Here is a 20,690-nt window from a genome sequence, read left to right as displayed (position 1 = left end):
CTATTTTCTAGTATAGGTTTTGTGGTCATTCTTTGCTTAATTAATTAATTACTAGCGTTTTAAGAGCAATCGCGCGATGAAAATCAGCATCCGGTAGAGATTTTCATTGAAATTATCGTTTATCGTTACTAATTCGAATACTTTAACGATTGGAGAATAAAGCCTGAAGTTATAGCTACGTTCTACCATAAATTTTGTTAACAATTGGCTTTAGAATAATTAGTTATTAACAGTTTTTCGAGTGATCGTCCCTGTAGTTCGAGGTCGACGTTTCTGTAATTGCTCATATTTAATTAATTACTGACAAAATCCTAACGAATCTTATATGTGAAAGTTGCTACGGGTATGTACTTTAAGAATAAATTATAAAAGTTCATAAATTGTTTGCAGGAAATGAGTAATTAATGATTCTTTTCTGGAAACTATGGAGACTAACTTTCTTTCCTGCTCTCCTGGTAGATCGACAGCGCCATCTTGCGGACGGGGGCGGAACTAACTACCCAAAAAAAACAGGTCGCTACACGTGCAGAGAAAAATCATTAATTATTCATCTTCTGCAAACAATTTATGAACTTTTATAATTTATTCTTAAAGTACATACTCGTAGCAACTTTCACATATAAGTTTCGCCAGGATTCTGCCAGTAATTAAGTAAATATCAGCAATTATATGAACGGCGGCATCGAACTACAGGAGCGATCGCTCTAAAAATCGCTAATAACTAATTAATTACTTACAGGAGGCTCGTAAAACCAATGTTAGAAGAAAGCTAGGATTCTATTCTTTATTCTTTAATCGTTGAAGTACAGAAATTGATCACCGGAAAGCAGAAAATCGAGAAAGATCCCTACCTGAAGTAAGCGCGGATCGAGCGGTCGATCTTAAAACTGTTATAATTAATTAATTACTGGCTGGATCTTAACGAAACTTACATGTGAAAGTAGCTACAAGCCTGTACTTTAAGTATCAATCATAAAAGTTCATAAATTGTTCCTAGAAAATGAGTTATTAATGATTTTTCCATGGGTGTGCATAGTCTACCTCCTGGTAGACCTCCTTGCACATTCTGCTCTCCTATTAGAAATCGTTAGTTCGGTGCACTTTCCGCTAGATGGCGCTGATCTAATTTTTAATTCAGGCGCGAGATCCGGCAGATTTAAAACTTGAATTTGTATTGTAAGGCCTTCTAAGCAACATTTTATGCGTTTATTTATTTATTATTTATTTTTAGTATATTAAAAATATGATTATAGTGGCATGTACACAATAATGAAAGCAATAATAACAACACTTAGAACTTTATCAGACCTTTTTTTGCTAATTATATTAATTAGTTTCGATCTAGTAATCTTTTGTTTATAAATATTTTCGTATGAACCAAGTAATTGCTTTTAATTAAATTTCATTAGTTCCTTTTCTCTAAAAACAAAATAATAAATGTACATGTACTTACGTAAATGTTAAACAACGAATACTTAAATAATTCTGAATTTATTTCTAATCTGCACTTAAAGGGTTGATTCTGTTGATGCCTAAGAAATAAGACTAAGAAAAAGAAAAACAGGAGAAAGAAAAAGTAAAGAGTGTTGAAGGAACAGGATGCGGAAAGGTAATTAGAGACGCCCTCGATTTTTCTTCACCTCTCATCTACTTTTCTACAATTATTCTACGTGTACAGTCTACTTGCACTGTCTACTGTCGTAAATACTACTATCGGATGCTATTCTACTTCTAGCGTGCGCTTTCTTCCTCGTCGAGACTCGGGAAAGCGCAAGGAGGCAAATTAAAAAAAAAAAAAAAAGAAAAAAAGATAAAAACAAAGAAAAAGGTGAGTACGAAGCGGAAAAAAAAGACGAGCCTTTCTTTGAAAGCCCTTTTTGGTCGTTCAGACGACAACCTTCGTTCTCTGTCCGGCCGGATGGAAGAGCGAAAAAGAGTTTGATCGTTTCACGCTCTATTTCCGGCTGAAAATATTAGAGCAGCGACGCGTCGCAAATCATGGGGGATCGAGAGGATGGTGTAGGAAATGCGAGAACAAGCAACGGCCGAAATAAGACCGTTAAAGAAAGAGAAAGAATAAGAAAGAAAAAGAACGAAAAGGCGAAAGCGATAGCGACGAAACAAATACAGCACTTACCGTGACATTAATTAAAGTAATCAATATTGCGCACATTTACGCGTGTACGGATCATAATAAATTTCTACTTTGATACAGGAAAAAGGAAATAAAGGAATGATAAATCAAAAATGATAAAGAAAAATAGCAAAGTAACTTAAGAGGTGATGGACGCAACAAACGCAAAATGTAATGACAATAATTTATTGTAGTCAAGGGTAAATTACGCAATTCTACAAAGAAATGATAAATCGTTGGCGTTTTCTCCGAACAATAAGTACGGAATCACTTAAGAAAGGCAAAGAAAAATAATAATAAAGCACCGACGCGCAGAACCATCCGCTACCATTGAAACAGAGAAAATTCCTTTAAAAAAAGGAGAGAAAAAAGAAGAATAATTATAATATAATCCAATGCAAACTAAATACATTAACAGTGGATGCGATTCTTACAATTTGATGAAGAAAAAAAAAAAACAAATATCAATATACAAATGCAAAGAGGAGGAGCATAAAGAAATAATGAAATAATTTTTTGTTTTTTAAATTGCCTGTGTTTATACCGACGGTTCTGCGAACGCTGCACTCGTAATTAAAAGAGTAACGATAATAATGACATAATAATAATTAATGGTAATTAATAATAATAATAATAATAATAATAATATCAACGCGTTTTGCAAGTAATAATGAACGGCGTATACGAATCATACGTACGTATACATATATGTACCTATCAAATTATATATAATATATATATGTGTATGTATATAACGAGCTAGCTAATAGGTATCAATGTAAACTTGGACAACTTTACAATAAACATACATGAACGCAAGAAAAGTAATTGCTACTGGTAAAAGTAAAGGGGTAGAGACTAATCTGAGACACGGGGCATTTCCCCCCACAGAAAAAAAAAATAGACACTTGTGTTCGTGTGAGTTCTCTGTGTATAACAATGATAATCGTGTAGAGAGCAAAATAGGAAAAAAAAAATAAAAAGAAAAAAGGTGGGAGAGAATAAGGGACGTGTATATTCGTGGAGCAATAAGAGGGGGTGGTTTTTCTTCCAACGACGAGGGGCGGTCGTAACAAAGTAACAAAGTCAACTACAAAATTATTCGCGTGACAAAATAATAAAAAGAAGAGAATAATCTTGGCGTAAAAACGAACGAGGCTCGTATAAAGTCTGCCAGGGAACCCGTCCACACGATCGCATCTCTTCGAGATGAAACGGCTCGAAGGGGTTGCCTGTGGAATGACGCGGACCACGTCGACGAGAATCCATTCAAATTTAATATTAATGACATTGATTTACAATTGCGAGCCTCAGGCTATCGCATGCATCGATAAACATTATTCTTAAACGAATTTCTTTACACATGGTTGTTACAAGAGACTCTGCTTTCCTTATATAATGATTTGAATTGTACATTGAAATTTAATACATACTTTTACACGATACTTTCTCTTTTAATGCTTCCAAGTAAACGCTTTCCCATAGTCAATGTAAATCTAATATACAGAAATTAGAGCTTCCAAGTTATTTACAATGTTAGGCTGGAGATCTCTTAATTACTGGGAAATTTTAATTAATTCTGCCTCTAATTAACATCTCCACGTTTTAGAATGTTTGCTTCATTTTATTGTTGGATTCATCGTCGACGTACTTCGGAGAATTTCACAAAAGAGCAAAACGTGTACGAAAAGGGTGGACTTCCAGCTTCGAGTTACCCTGATCTGTGTGTTTCTTTAGGCGTGTAATGTTTCAATTTCATCACGGTTACGAACAACGTGGCATTTTATTCGGATCCTCGAGCAACGATATAATACACGTTGTTTAAAAACACGTTCGCGGATTTACAGGCTGACGAAAACGATAAACGAAAGAGAGAAAATATACGAAAAGATAATCCAGGTGGGCGTAGCAGTGCAATCAAGAAAATTAATGTACAGTCGATGACCTCAGAAGCACGTATACTGTCAAGCTTTATCATTGCTGAATATTTAATAGATCTGATATCCCTTTTGCTTTCTATTTTTCAAAGAATTAATCTCATAAGCGTTGCACCCTTCGATATTCGACTCCCTAGGACCTTACAATATTTCTAACTATAATTTATACATAAATATATATGTAAAAAATGAAGCAAAATTACGCTTCATATGGTTTATAATTCAAGTTTTAGAGCGCGGTCCTAGGAGTATTAGTTTCAAAGAAATTTATAAACTTTCTCTGAGCAATTTACATATTAAAGCTAGTTCGTTGTCTCTCTTACTCATCCCCGACAAAACTGTTGAAGAAACATTGCAATTTCTTCTCGTAGAACTATTAATCGCTTCATTATCGAGCCTCGGGAAACGAACAAGCGTCCGACTTTACGCTACGAACGCGATAATTGCACTTGCATAATTAATTATCACTAGATCCTACCTCTACTATAAAATTCATCCAAAAATATCTATCATTAAACACCGGACTCTTAACAGGCACGATAGTTATACGAATAATTATCCAACATCTTTAACGATACCCAGAAAAATATAAACAATTCAATTTTTTCGTCGTCTGATCTTTAGTGACAAGAAAGGGAAGCGACCGAGTGTGCAAAAATTGCGTGACAAGGTAAAAAAGAGTGCAGAAGCTGGCGTAAAAGGAGAAAACGAATGGGAATATGGTGCTTCCACATGGTTTCCATCGACAATCCTTCCAGGAACATTCTCGCGTGGCTCGTAGAAAAATAGAAAACATCTGAGCGTTGGGAAATTATTTACAAGAGGACGAGAGAACGTTTACTTTCCCAAATATAAAACGAGATTCCTTCGCGCTTGTGATTTTCCAATCGACCCGAGGAGTCACGTGCGTGATCGTGAGATCACGACTTGCGAATTCGACAACGATCCGAGCCAAAACACGATCCACGTAGGATCATTCGTCGACGTAATCGAGCAGACGAGTCTCTGAAACCACGTCAGAGAGAACTCTTCCAAGAAAACCGTTCGCTACTCCCTGCCAACTTCGGAATTTAACACATGGATCAGCCAATAGAAGTCAGAAGATACAAGTACTCTATCCGTCAATATTCATCATTTTCTTCAATTTATACTCACAAACTGCAAGCAAGTTGGATTCTGAAGCACAATTTTTCTAGATTCTCCACTGTATACTTGCCCTCCGCAGATGCTACGTTACTTTATGTACACTGGATTACAGCTGGAGGATGATCAACAGGCCAGTGAATGGCACCAGAAGCTCTCGAATAATTTCAACTGCGATAACAACGTTTCTGATATGTCTTACAAGAAGAATGATCATTTACTCTCTAAGAATTCTTTACAAAGCTTTAGCCCTCTCTAAACTGGATCCTAAGCTTCCATCCTCGTTTCAGCAACGAATTCCTAATAACCCTGAAGAGCTATCCACCTGCTCGAGCTTCTCTGCCAGGATCAACGAAGGAGCTTCTAAGTTGCAACGTTGTACACGATAGTAACGCGAATCGTCTTCGTCAGCTGTGATCGTGTAAGCCCGAGGCGAACGTGTTTGCTGCAATTTTCGCGAGGGGTATATAACCGTGTTCTTGTTTCGTTTTGTACGTGTTCTGCTTTTCCGCTAGGCGAGCAGCAACTCACCGCGGTGTTGACGCTGTTGTTGTTGTTGCTGCTGCTGTTGCTGTTGTTGCTGATGATGAAGCTGACGATGATGAGACGAATGATGATGATGGTGATGATGATGATGATGGTAACCGAGCGACGAGGACGGCGATGGACATAGACTTCCACCGCCGCCGCCTAACTGCTGTTGTTGCTGGTTATCGTCGCGTGTCGGCGTCAGATCCAAGAACAGACCGGAAGTAGCCGAGTCGATGCAGGTGCAGGACTCGTTACCGGTCGCGTTGCATCCGGGACAGCATTCGGTATCCGTCGCCAGGCTCATCGGCGTCTCCGGCGAGTCCACGGGTCTCGTGCCGACGAACGAGCTCTCCATCCAACACAGCTTCACGCTCCCTTCGAGGACAAGTTGAATTTCATTAGGGGATAGAGATCAGCAAAGAAGCCGGCTGCAGCTGCCACTGCTCGCTGACTTATCTTTCGCGTTAACGAGGACAAAACTCTACTTCCATCTATGTAATAATGATCCTCCTCGTTTGTTCGCGAATGAAATCAAATAGAAAAAAAATAAAAAATAAAAAATAAAAAAGAAAAGAACAAACGCTTTTGGTTAAACACGCGTGCTCTCGTTCGGCTTCTTAGTTAGCAGCGTTTTTGTGTTGACAAGACGCAATCTCTGATTAGTGAAGAAGCTCTAAACACGGAAATATTAATTACAACGCAAACAAAGCTGACAACACGACACACACACGCACACGGTTATTGACAGACAGGTTCGATGATCGTTACTCTCTTCGGGATCGATGGATCTTTGGATGATCGTAAGAGCAGCTAACTACAGCCACGTGTTATCTTCGCGTACTGTTCTTCTCTTTCTCTCCCGATGTTTGTTTTAATTTTGTCACTAAGGTCAACCGAGTGGCGGGGTAAGTTCGCTCGCACCGAAAAGCGTCGGAGACACGAGAGGGGTGATTCAAACTTCAGGGTAATCTATTTCGGGGCCAACACGGCCACGCTGCTACAAGGCTATCGAAATAGTAACCAGTCGCCTCTGCATACTTTCGGCGAGACTTTCGGTGATTAAAGATCAACGTTGGACTAAGGTAGCCGTGGCTGCTAGCGGAGATCCTTCGAGATTCTAGCCCTTCCTTCAGCCACCACGATTTTTTCTCTTCTCATTTCTTGCCCGACCTTGTTAATCCCTATTCCAGAATTTAATGCCAAGGCTATTGCCTAATGCATTTGGGGAATTTTTATGGACCGTCCAGAGCGACTGCCACGTTATCAAGATTTCTAATGTCAACTGTGTGGGAGGTCCTTCTAATCCTTCTCACGTTTATTAACAGCAACTGTCAGATTTTCAGAAAATTCTAATCTACGGTAGTCCAACAGAGTTTTAAACACAGAGATAGGGACTGCAAGAAGATCAGCATCCTCTGTACAAATTTTCATCCAAGATATAAGAGAAGAAATCAACGACGTTTCTAATACTGAAGCATAGCGTTCGCAGAAACGAACGAGCCTGTCGCAAGGATGCTGGGTCACGCTTTTCAAAGCGATTCTCGTTAGTAGACAAAAAGACGAACGGAAGTGGTGCTCTGAGCAGTTGATAGTGACATAGACGAGTGAAAAATAATGTTACAAACATTCCTTCTGGTCTAACGGTGAACCAGATACAGACAAAACATATACAGACAGTCAGACAGGCAGGTAGACAGAATAAGTATAAGAAGAAGAAGAAGAGTGAGGTGTCTAAGTCGCAGAATATAGATGCAGAGGCAACGAGAAATACATCAAGACGGAAAACTCAAAATTACCTTTGTCGTGAAGAGTAAAAGTGGTGATGGTTGTAGTGGTGGTGGTGGTGGGATGTAATATTTTATTTTTTTTTTACTTTTTTTTGGCAGGGGTTGTTTAGTGCTCACCTCTGGGGCTGGTCGACCTTGCTCCACCCCTGTCGTCCCAGTCTTCAGGTCGAGGTCGAGGCGACAGCCTGCCACCTCCACCAACCTCCTGACCGCTTTGCACGTAGTGCACAATGGCCGAGGTTACCTCCTTTATCGAGTTCCTTACCTCTAGCTGCTGATTCGTTGTCTGCTGTTGTTGTTGCTGTTGCTGCTGCTGCTGCTGCTGCTGAAAACGACGACAGAGTTTTAATATTCTCATTCGATTATTTCGTTCACTGGACAGAGATTAACCCTTCGAGTAACCCTCGGGGGGGTTTTGGCAAATTAAGTGACCGCGAAACGCGAAGAGACGAGACGTTTCGGCAGGGTTGAAATTTTTCCGTAACGAGGAGGTAATTAAAAAATCTGTGGAGGGGCGATTTAACCTTAGAGAAGGGCGAGCATCGGGTAACAGTCAATTTGTCTCGGGTTGCAAAGGCCACGAGACGCCGGCATGGCTGTTTTATGCCAGAATGTCTAATTATAGAAACGTCGCCGCGTTTCTGCGCTGTCTGCGTAAATTAAAAATAAATTTCAAACAAAGAGGAAGTCGAAGAAGACGGTGGGCTGGGCCGGCGGTCAGTCACGGTCTGAATTCTATATTCTTCAAATTAATCAAAATATCAAAGGCGTTCTACGATTTTACAATTTTGTCATTTTGCAATACGAACCTTGTTTGCTGCTTGCAACTGAGGAAGAATACCCTGAGCAAGACGTTCCGCCGGTGTTCGAGGATTCGTCAATCGTTCCTGCGAACGCCAGCCCAAGTACGGCTGTCGATGGTTGAACGACGACCTCGCCGAACTTGCTGGCGAACTTCCGGCACTGTTCAGCAAGCTGGTGCTCCATCTCGAAAATACAGGCGGCGTGGGACTCGGACTTAGAAGAGCACCTTTATGAAATCATTAGAAAAAAGAAGATATTACTACGGGCGAGCGCAAAAATTGCCATCAAGCATCGACAAGATATGCAGCGGCAGCTCTCGATGCAAGGTAAAGAGTGAAGTATCTCGGTGGCGCAGAGTACTTAAAGGGTTAAGTAAAGCTTAACCCTTCTAGATTTAATTAACACAGACATACTGGAAGCTACTTTTCGTTACGACCTTGCATCCCTTTCCTAGTTTCCAACGAATTAACCAAGCTTAGTTAACCCTCGGATGGCGGACCAAGGAGAGAGGCGCAATTTTAATTCAATTTCACGTTTCTAAATTTTACAATATTCTTTGTAAATTATTCTTCCGATATATCGAATTCTCTATTCTTCAAATTCGTTCAAAATTAACAGAAAATTTTGGTTGCACATAATGAATTAAATGGCAATTAAAGTTTTAAGCGGTAGCGTACGAGATTACAAAGCCTCGAACTGGGGATGAAATTAGGATTGTTCGTCCTCTTGTTGGAAGCAGCCTCCAACATTTTCGAGCCACCCTGAGAGACAACCCTTTCGCAAAGGAAGCGACGACGTAGATCGGTTCGACGCGTTCTCTGTGAGACGGCGGCTCGCAGGGAAGCGAATTAATCGAATTAACTTGCCCTGCTAAATTTATTAGCCGCTTCCTACCGGCCATTACTCGCCGTAGCCAGAGAATATCCGTGACTGTGTCGCACGCCGAGAAACGGAGACGCGCGTAAATGAAATTGGCCGACGCTGTGCGCTAATTTCGGACGCTCCGCCACTTTTTACCAGGATGAAAGCCGTCGGCGTAATAGTTGCCTCGATATTACGCCGAACGGTTGAATAACTTCATAAACAATTAAGAGAAGATTGCGAATATTATCTTTTTTTTTTTTCATTGTTATGCCATCTCTCGAATTGGGCAGAGGCTGGGTTATTTCAAAGTGAAATAAATAATTTAAATTTACCTGTAGTCGGCTGTCTATTGGAAGACGACGAAAGGGAGGATAGGGAAGTGGTTTTTGAGCCCAAAGCACGCCAGCCTCCGTGCTGAGACGCATCGGAGTGCCTCTTTAACCGGAAACCATCGCGAGCCGCGGGAGAATTCTTGTACCAATCCGGGACGTTCAGTCTCTGCAAAGATCTTTGCACTCTGAGCTCGTGTTCACTCGGCACTCGTTCGCCAACCTTCTGCAACTCGTTCTCCGGCGGCTGTAACATTCAAAACATCAATTTCATTTGAAAAAATGCAATAATTAAGTCTGACACGATTTGAAAAATTTATATTCGACACAAGTTTATTTTCCAGAGAGAATCATGAAAAGGTAGACACGCTGGAAATCTGCATACAGCGTGGCAATTATTCCCAGTAATTTATTCAATTATTTCTCGCAAAACACCCCGTTAAACATATCCCATACATTAAACGTGAGAACCGCGTTGTGCTGTTTCTGACTTCCACGTTATGCAATTCGCGTTGAAAATTTAACGGCATAATCAGCGGGTATCGATGAGATTCCATTCTCTCGTAATTAATTAGATGAACAATATATAAATTTCGTCTATAATCTTATCAATGACAAAATAAAAGGCAACTGGTTTAACATCGAGCTGATATTCCTATTGCTATTCAAACGATGAGAGTAAACAAGCTGGCAGAATATTAAATGGTTAATTAATAAACATATTAAACGCGTAGAACACGTTGATGAACGGGACATAGCAATGGACAAATGGCGATAAAGAACTATCGAAATACTTCAAGTGCACTCATTGGAAACCGCTCGTTCCGAGACAATAACCGCTTAAATCGTTTTCCAATGTCACAGAGAGCTGGCACGTTGTAAAACAGACGGAAAATGATCGATCAATTTTCCCGTCGAAACGCGAAGGCGGTTCTCGTAGGATGCGGATTGCTTGTGTCGAAGGCTAAATGAAAGCCTCAGGAAAATCATTGACCGTACCCGTGTGTAGGATGCTCGTGAAAGTCAAGTAATTTTAACTCGTTCAGCGTACTGTTTGCTCGTACTTTTCTTTTTTTTTTCCTCTCTCGTTGATGAGGGGATATTACACTACTGGTAAAAAGTTTCAGATCACCTAATTTTATTGCTGTCGTACACTACTCAACACGTTGATGGCTACAGTGAAAATGGGTATTTTTTGGTATAAGATATATTGGAATTCTAATTATTAAAAATAGGATTTTTAATTGGGAATATTGGTACTTGAAAATTGGTAATTAGAAATTAGTAATATTGATCACTGATAATATCGACAATTGATAATTTGTAATTGGTAGTAATGGTAATTGGAAATTAGTGATATATCACCAATTAATAACATCAATAAATTATAATATTGGTAAACTATCAGTAGTTTTTAAAATCTTCTATGAAAAAAAGTACTGTAAATGATAGAACAAGGAGTAATTAAAGAAAAAAATTCAGACGAGAGCCAGTATTTACGTTGATGAATTACGACTAGGAGAGGCTCGACGAACGGAAGTCCATCTTTTACAGGATGTCCAAATTTAGCGGCTGGTTTACGTTCACGGGATCGAGATTTCTGTTAGTTCGCGATACAGCTGCAAAAACAGCTTTCCTTTACTACAAACATTCGTTTAAGTTAGTGTCTAGGTCACTATCTTTTCGCAGCTTTTGAAAACGACCGAAACTTGTTTTTATATTAAAATTCAAGAGACGATCTGAAATTTATAATCGATGATCTACGGTACAAACCTGCAACGCGAAATCTTCGATACACTCTTTCAACATGATTCGACGTAGCGTCAAATAAATTTGCAATGGATCTAAATCGATCAATCTAACCTCGATTCTAACGGTGAAAATTGACATACGATTAATCGTGCGTGGTAATTGAATGAAAATATTCGATTCACGATACTTTAGTGAGAAATTTTATTTAATTGGTTCAAATCAGATTTTTATTTAAACATGTTCGTTTACACCGAGGCAATCGATAGATGTTAATATAATATTAAAAGTATATATGCTAATATACAAAAGTATAAAAGACAAACGATGAACAGAATTGATCGAACCTGCACTGACTCCACACGATGCCATTGTCTGTACGCGAGGAAATGCATAACGATGAGCAGCAAAGGTTCGCGTGAGATTTCCATATGGCATACAAAGATGCTAACGGGACCTAACGCGATGGAAAAACAAAGGATAGACACATAGGAACGCGTGGCTTCAGTGGCTTGGCCTACGCACGTTCTGTTCCTTTGGTTATTAACGTTCCAACAACGGTTCGCCATATGCTCGGTGTTCATGAGAACGGAGCTTCGTCGAATAGCAAAAAGTTCAGCCTAAAAGTCGTCGAAACAAACCAAACCGAGTGAAACCTCGGTCAGAAGAATTTTCTACACTTTCTATCATTCGTATCTTTCGAATAAAAATATTTCTCTTCGATTCTACTCATCATAGTCTCATCATCTTAATTCAAGTAATGCGGGCGAAAGAAACAGCGGAGCTCTCGAATGATTAAACAAGATGAATTTGAAAAATTCCACGCGAAAATACGATAGAAGTGCATCGTTCTCGAGAAACAGGGTCAAGGCGAGACAGGAAGACAGAAACGAGTTTACGTGGACGTAAGAGGGCTCTCTTTCGGATGATATAGATGGAAAGGGTTACTGCATCGGTTGATTGGATCGATTTTTACCGAGACTTCGACTTTCCTGATGAAATTTCATGTACCATTAGAAAACGTCCATTTATAAACCACATGTACGTCCATTAAGACGCTTGATACAATGACTAGAAAATGTACGAGATCGTTTTACATCGTAGCTAGAGAGACGTTAAGAGACGCAGTGTCCATCACGCCCACGCGTGACATTTTACAAAATAACTCGAGGTATTTATTTCAATAAAAATCACTCGAGTAATCTTTTACAGACACCGATTATGGTGTTTATATTGCTATATGTAAGTAGAAATTGTTGCAGTCGCTGATGACTTTGTTGCTAATGAAAACTGAGAAATAATTTAACAGTATTCTAGAAAAATATAGCTATAGAAATACTATGGGAGTATAGCTTTCTTACCGATTGAAAGCCATAAGAAAATGTCACAGTTTCTGCGTGCAACAAAGGAGCCCGCATTTCCGCGTCTCTGAACAGAGCGACAGGCTTAACGATGCGTTCCAAGTGCAACAGCGAGAATTGCATAAGATCGTTGGTCGACTCGTGAAACGTCTGAGAAACGGAGCCGGTGACAGTAATTTCAATTACTGGCTACTGGTGTGTCCGTCTTTTCTTTCTACCACGACGTCCGCGTGTCGTCAATTGACGCAAATTGGGGGAAAGTCGCGTCAAAGAGGAGGCTACATCCGCCATTAGTAGGCCAAAGACCCCGGCTCTCGCTGTTTCTCAAGGGAATTGCATCTGCATCCAAGATGCATCGAAGTCTGCGTCTTTTCTAAACGACGTTTCGTTTCGAAGATGGTGTGTGCTCTAAATTCACTTTGTTCCTCGAACAGAGCTACTCCTCCGGGTCACTTTTGACCCACAATTGAATTTTGCGTTAGATACACTCGCGATCAGATTCCCTTTGGAAAATGGCGATACAGGGAAAGCAGGAATTCTTAAAATCTTAATTTTCTCCATGGTCCGTCGACCGAGATCGATCTTCTACCGGTCATTCGATGGAAATTATTCATCTTATGTCGAGAGGAAAAAAAAAGAGAAACTGGAGTTGAAAACTTGGCGGTATGCCATTTTTCGCGAGACTGCAGTTGTCGAGTTTCCAGAAGAATTTACGGCTGTTAAACTGCAATGAAAACATTATGCTACTCGTGTTAATTGGACCTCCTACTAGCTCGAGAATAATTCTGTACTTGCTTTTACAACTTCTTTTTTTCCTTTCCTCCTAAAACAACGCGAGGAATAAATTCTAAAATGCACCGAAAATTTCCCAAATATAGATTGCATCTTTACACATGGCGGAGTACTATGTCAGCAAGTTTCTGTTCTGCACATCAGCATGTGCAAACGTTGCTCTGACCAGGTAATAGATATCGAACTCCATTGAAAACTTATGGGCTATAGCGAAGAAAAGGATCAGGCGATGTATCATAACCATAAAGCTTCTTAACCCTTTCGTTATGGTTATCTCCGACACAAACTGTTCCACTATCTGACTCAATATCCTAAGATAAATGAAACAATTTTGTTTGCAATGAAAAATTTTAATGAAATAATAATTTAAGGGAAGAAAATAATTGCAGGTAATATTTCGTCAGGGGTTGAAATCAGCCCCTATTCTGGTCGGGAATTCTCGGTAACATTAGAGACCCCTTGTATACGCGACACTGGCACGTGACAAAGTTAGCTGTAGTTACACGTGGGCATAAAAGCTGAAGAGCGCCCACACATCACGGATTCTCGGTCGGCCTTCGAGTTTCCTGGCCGGTGCATACGTGCTATTCACACTCCATGTGTCTCCGAGTATTTGTCCCTTACGAGTATATTTCATTCCTGTCACTTTACGCTCTTCCATCTCTTTCCACCCTTTCCGAATCGTCCACTTTCTCTACCTTCTCTCTGTATACACATACACGCTGCGATGCAATCATTCCGCCCGTGAACGGTGCAAATACACGCTGTACCACCGTTCAGAATCCACTTTGACGCTTTCGACCCACTTTAACCACTTTAACAGCTCTACCAACCATCTCTCAGATAATAAAGATACATTATTTTGATAAATAACATCGACTGAATCGTTACGAAGCTAAACCCTCCCTCAGAAACTTGATCTTTTATTTCCAGACCTGATTTTATATTATTCTAGGCTTTGAATAAATCTACAAAAATTTTCAGACGTTCACTAAAGCTTTAAATTTAACATACGACTGACATTTAAGCGAAATGTTCGAACCTTCTTGAAATAAAAATAAAAACTCGAAGGCGGAGGGTTAACCCTCGAACGAGGCACAATTTTAATTTACACCGTTCCCTTAAAATTTCACACCGACCAAGTTTTGAAAAATGAAAAGCGACCCGGTATGCCGAGGAAGGATTCACCCTTCGAAATCAGCCCTCCGAATATTCCACACCTTTCCTACGGCACATGTGCGGACATTCGGTATTAAAATAGAACGCTTATGCTTCCTATACTCGGCCTCCTTTAGAACAAGAGAAGAAAGGCAGCCGACGTGTATCGGAATTTCGTTCGCTTTCCAAACAATTCCACGGTACGAGACTCGAAGATAACGACAAACCCTTATTCGACGCGTTTGCGAGCCATTCAAAAGACGCGTGGCCCTTTGTCGAAACAACCCTCTTCTGCCCGTTATATTCGACCTACTTCTACCCCGATGTTTCGACGATGAAATCTTCCCGGAACAGCCTGGCTAGGTCGAGGGGATTTCATTCGAATTACTCTGCTAAAATGACTCGCCAATGCTAGAGCATGCGCTACCATGATATCACAGAAGAGAGAAGAACGAGTAAGCCGCTTTGATGGGGCGTCTTTTGCAACCCTTTCGAGGCTCGTATGTGTACGACACGATAAATTTCCACTAAAATCTGTTGAGCATTAGAGGGGAATAGATAAATGGCCACTGGCACGAAGAGCCACCGAGTTTCGCAAATAAGCCGGAAATGCTGGCCCGCCTTCCCAGTTCCGCAACATCGTCGAAGGACGAACATACGTTCGTCTACTATTCATAGAGCTGAAAGTTTCCTGCAAATGGCAGCCGATCATCGCTTCTGCCTCGGCGAGAACTTTCGAGCGTGATTTAGCTAAACTCCTGGCGGAAAAAGTGAGAAAGTTTCGTTGCAAATAAAAGTTGAACATCTTTACGACTCGTGTCGATGAGATATCACGGATAAACGGGCTCCGAATATTGCTTTCCATCAGGGCTGAATTCTTGACCGAGCTCTGAGTTTCAATCACATCGTTAAGAACAATGTAAGCGTTACATTAGGAGTCGTACAAACGGAACACATTTATTTATTTTCTAATTATAAAAAGATAGGACGATTCGATTCGGTTTGGTGAAACTTATTAGCCATGAATTATTGAACGGCTAGAAACACAATTCGTTTGCCGTTCATTAAAGACTGGTTCCACAGCTCAGTGTAATTAATAAGACCGATACAAAGCTGAGAGAAGAAAACAAGAATCGTGACGTTTTTATACAGTCCTTTCAGATTCTTGAACGATCATTCATTTGAAATTTAATGAACCTCCGTGTTGTAAGAACACGAAACCGTGACACGATTCACGTGAAACTACTTTTCATTCAATGAAACGTTACTTTTCAACAATCTAATCGTTTAAATGTCGTTCACGTTGGATTATTTACGTCGAATTGCACGTTTTTTTTCTCGGTCGTTCGTGACGAATATTTTTCGTTCAAAGAGACCAGTGTCAGTTCGGCGCAGGAACGGGGCACGGTAAAAAGAGCGTTTTTTAACGATTCACGAACGCGAACAGAAGCACTCTAAACCGAGCACGAAACAACCGACACTTTACTTTCGCTTTGTACTAAAATCAAGCCGGAGATTAACGGCACACATCATCGCAACGCGAATACTTGCGGCTCGCCGTCATCGTCCGTAAACGTAAACGCGTGCGAGAAACGCGTTATTCAAATATGCTAAACGTCACTTCACCTTGATAATTGCTTACTTCTGTTCCTTCAGCTTGAGAAGCTAATCGTTCAATTTCGTACCAAAATAGTTGAACGTTACGGTTATTCGAGACTTTCTTTTAGGAATTTATTGATTGGCAAACTACGGACTAGTAGGTTAAATTTAACCCATCTTCTGTTTTTATATAGATCTTGAATTGGGGACAATCCTTTATAAGAAAAAAAAAAAAAGAATAACACGAGACATTTCATTGAACTTTTTTCTAATGAATTAAATAATCTAATTCAATTAAATACCTAATGGAATTTTTAATTATTTAGTACTTTAATTATTCGAGATAAAAATTTATTTTTTATTCTTGAAGATCTTCGTTTCAGTCGAAATTTCTATTAAAAGATTACTTTAAATATATCCAACTCTGCTTGCAGATATCTGTGCATCGATTGATTGACCCTATGAACAGTTATCTTTAGACTACTAGTGCCAAACTAGTTAATCCAATAGATAAATGACGTTAGATTAACTCTATATATGGTCATCCTCAGGCAACTATTCTATATATAATCCTTTTAGAATAATTACTTGTATGGATAAACACTTTCAGATCAGTTGACCTCACGGGCAATTATCTTTAGTTTATTACGTCCCATAAGTAGCCTTACAGTAAATCGTCGTCGGTACAAATACTCGGCTTTAAAGCCATTAAACCTTACAACCCACGAGCATGAACAATCCAGCTGTTTATACCGATTCGCCTACGCCAGTAAATTAACCCTTCACGCAGTCGCCCACGAATCAGTTAGCCGAGCAGACGGTTAGCTAGCACCCTGTGTCACAAGGTTGTTTCCTAACCGTGCAAAGGATCCGGCGAGTAGCACGAAAGTGGAATGAAAGATTGCCGTCTAGAAGCATGCATTATATTGCGAAATACCGAAACGGAACACGAACGCGCGTGTATGAGAACTTCAACACCAACTTCCCTCGACTCGAGCGTCGCTGTTCGTCGATCAATACGGCATGCCTGAGGAACAGAGAGATCAGAATAGAAAGAGAGAGAGAGAAAAGGTATTGTTAAAACCGACGGACACTAAGGACGACACTTGGAATCGTCGATTTCCAACAACTCTTTCACCGGTTAACCAACCAGTGCCAAAATATCGTCTCCCTTTGAACAGAGAGATTGTCCGGATACGGGTACAGGCGTTTAACTTTCAGCTTGAAATGGCCGATGCTTTCTACGTATGTCAGGGAATAGTAAGAGAAAAGATGAATCTAGACACGTCCAAGTTCATTCAGGGAAAAGTCGAATGAAAGAACCTCTTTGAAGTGGATATTATTATATCGATCGATAGGAAGTTGGTGGAGACAAGAGAGATTTCTTCCTAGCTCGACAAGGTCCCTCACCCCTGAGTTACATCGTTAAGTTTCTTTTCTCCTGGACCGAGCCCAGATCTGGCAAGAAACGCCTAAGGGTCATCGACCTGCAACCTCCTAAGCCAAATTCCCCGGCTCCCTTTGCTCTTTTCAACATCCCGCCGGCGACTTACCAACCCCGTCTCGTCTTCCTTCTTTCGCTTGATCCCTCTATTGTGATCCACGCGACCGTACGAAGAGTGAGCTTCGAGAAACATGTAGTTTCTGAAATATTTCGAAATACGTTCAAGTGTCAGGGGCTACGAAGTATTGCGAACACGGTGGAAGAGTTAAATAGAAAACGGACGACAGCGTGGTTGATTATTAAGCTTACGTAATCGTATCGACGAGAATGTGAAAGAGGAACAGAGAGGATAAGAAAGGAACGACCGTGTTGGCCCAGTAGGGAGGAAATCGAAAAACAGGAAGAAAGAAGGGAGAGATTGGCGAGCAGCCAAATCGGGGAAGAGGGTGGCAACCTCGTAGAGAAAGACTTTCAGCCGGAAGGAAAGAGAAGAAATATAGAGCAGAAATTAATGCTGGTCGGAAATGCCTCGGTTACCGATGCGGATGGACGAAAGTAAAGCGACCGAGAGGAGTAGCAGATTTTCCAACGCTTTTGCAGCACGCTATCTGTTCATTTCACGTTGCCTCCGTTTTCTATCAACCACAAAACATTCACGGTAGAACATACGTGAAAGAGTATCCATAGACCTGTTCGTAGCTACCGTGTAAGAACAGTTTCTATTGTTTATTCATGAATCGTTCTACGGAAGTGTGTCGAACGGTGCTCATCGCAAAACGCGCCAGCCACTTCCACCTGAACCGGAGCTATTCGATCGAGACTAATTTGGAAAGAAAATTTACACTATTAATTAAGTTCGTTTCGATATCATAGCTATGAATAAATTATGAAAATTTTCCTGTATAAAAATACTAATGGATAAAATCACCTTGGCAATCCATGACCATCCTTATCCATAGCACTTGGATAGGTGAAGTTTCGAGGTCCCTTCCGCCCATCACGAATTCAATATCGAGGACGCGTGTAATTATAATCATCGCTTAAAATACCACGGACCATAACCGAAGTGCCTGCTCCGTTCACCTAATGCATCTATCTTTATGGTAGAATGATAATTTCTTCTCGCTCTGTTTATAACGTTCACCGAGCCTCGTCGATCGATATGAAATTGCGTGATGAAGTAAAAAAAGAAACCGCGTTAAACTCGGAATCTATTCTGAAAGCACGGAGAAAAGCTCGGTAACGTAACCGATAACGTTTCGTCCGGCGTTTTTCGCGAGCGAACGATAACAGACAGGGATGAAAAGAAGGAATCAAAATGCATCACAGATTCGAGGAAAAGTTGCAGAGGAGAATGCATCAGGGCTACGCTTTAATTACACGCGTCTCGTCGACGCTTTTTCAAAGAGGACTCCGCGCGACGCGACGATCGAACGAGTAAATTGAAATTCTTCGCTGGACTAATTAGAACAAAAGCCGGCTCGCGGTAGCTGGATTTCGAGAGGAAGAGCATAAATCGAGGCGTGTGAAAGGGACAGCACCCGGTGGTAAACGAGGACCCACTCCGACAGATGAATTCGAAATGAAAGTGCTTCCTTTCTTCGTCGTTTTGCCACGCGTGCACACGTGCGTCGATTTCGTTCTGACGATGAATTTAGAACGCGACAGATATTTATACGGATCGATTGAAATTATTCGGAAAGAAACATTGAAAATTAAATTAAAACATTAAAATTAAAAAAAGATGCGACGCGTAAGATATGCAAAAGAAGGTTTCAAAGGCCAATGATTCCGCTGTGGAGAGCCTTGAATCGAATGATCGACTCGACTCGCTCCCACGATGGGTGCTCATCGTATCGACTGGACTGTCCCGTGAAGCGTAACCTTACAACTATCGACCCTTATTAAACACGCCTCGCGCTTACACTCCGCCGAGTAATGACCCAATTTATAGGAAATTAGAAAAAAAAAATTGGAATCAGGTTAGAAAGAAGAACTATCCAACAAAGGAACTACAAGGACAGCAGTGAACTCTAATTTGTTGGAAACTTGTGTAAAGTTAAAAAAATACCATCCAATTTCTCTGAAACTCGAAACTTTAATAATTCACCTAGATTGCTTCGACCAGCTAAGACACTTTCGAAAGAAGCTTGGTCCCTGTTCCCGAAAGAAAACGAACGAAATAAAAAAGGATCGAGGTACGCGTCGAACGAATCCCACCGGCTGGAAATCGTGTTTATCTAGCGCGAAACGAGATATAGGATACACACACACAGGTATAGGACAGCCGTTTATCGGAGTTGAACAAAATAGAAAATGAAACGAGACCAAGCCGATCGGTCGGTCTTGTTAAATGCAACCGACCTTAACGACGCCAGCAAGATCGGCAGAACGTAACGCGACAGGAAAAGAGCAAGAAAGACATGTGACAAAAAATAAAATAAAACAAATATAGAGAAAGGGAGAGAAAGAGAAGATCGAGGTCGTGGCAGTAATTATACCGACGACAGCATCATCGTCTCTAGATCGATCCAGCTATCTTTTCATGAACAAGCATAATAGAGTTCCTGGCTGACGAAGCGATGCGCAGAGAAAGCGGGACACTATTGGCCTCTGTTTCCTATCACAGGCTATTATTGTTCATTAGCAAGAAATTCATTTAGTTCTCTGAAACACATCTCTCGATTGATAAACAGATAATTATAGATTTATAATCAAGAGACGGATAATTTTGGAAAATCTTTTGGAAATCAAATTTTGTATTAAATTTGTATAAAATTTCTGTCTCTCTGTTTGAAAAATGGCTAGTTTTCAGGCTGCACGGTTCTTCGATTCACCAATTCAAATTGATCCCCGCGGGAAGAGGTATCGAAAGGCATCGAACATGCCCATAGCTATTAATTCTAATAGATGTACGATAGATTGATGGTAAGTGGCGGGATAAACGACGGGATCGTGAAAGTTCTCACTGTTCTTTCCTCGATAAGAGAAATTCGAGTTCCGTCTGTCGCTCGATATCCATGTGAAATTCAACTTGCAGCGTAGGCAGGCGTATGTA

General features: G+C 40.5%; 2 protein-coding genes across 2 annotated transcripts in view; both read right to left on the bottom strand.

The window, feature by feature from the left end:
- The window catches only part of LOC114874993, a 55,874-nt gene that overhangs the window by 6,706 nt on the left and 28,478 nt on the right, over positions 1-20,690 (bottom strand). The window contains 3 exon segments of the mRNA XM_046288183.1: positions 7,650-7,857; positions 8,342-8,562; positions 9,533-9,776. Of these exon segments, the coding sequence (XP_046144139.1) occupies positions 7,650-7,857; positions 8,342-8,562; positions 9,533-9,776 (673 nt within the window).
- Positions 2,305-7,643, bottom strand: LOC123988372 (lateral signaling target protein 2 homolog). The gene is made up of 2 exons (XM_046288184.1): positions 7,542-7,643; positions 2,305-6,120 (listed from the first exon to the last, which is right to left on the bottom strand). The coding sequence occupies exon 2, from the start codon at positions 6,098-6,100 to the stop codon at positions 5,726-5,728; it is 375 nt and encodes a 124-aa protein (XP_046144140.1). The 5' UTR covers positions 6,101-6,120; positions 7,542-7,643; the 3' UTR covers positions 2,305-5,725.

The sequence above is a fragment of the Osmia bicornis genome, chromosome 12, assembly GCF_907164935.1.
Source record: "Osmia bicornis bicornis chromosome 12, iOsmBic2.1, whole genome shotgun sequence".
In the NCBI taxonomy this organism is placed as follows: domain Eukaryota; kingdom Metazoa; phylum Arthropoda; class Insecta; order Hymenoptera; family Megachilidae; genus Osmia; species Osmia bicornis.
Note: the sequence above shows the minus strand (reverse complement) of the source record. Positions and strands in the feature narration are given on the sequence as shown.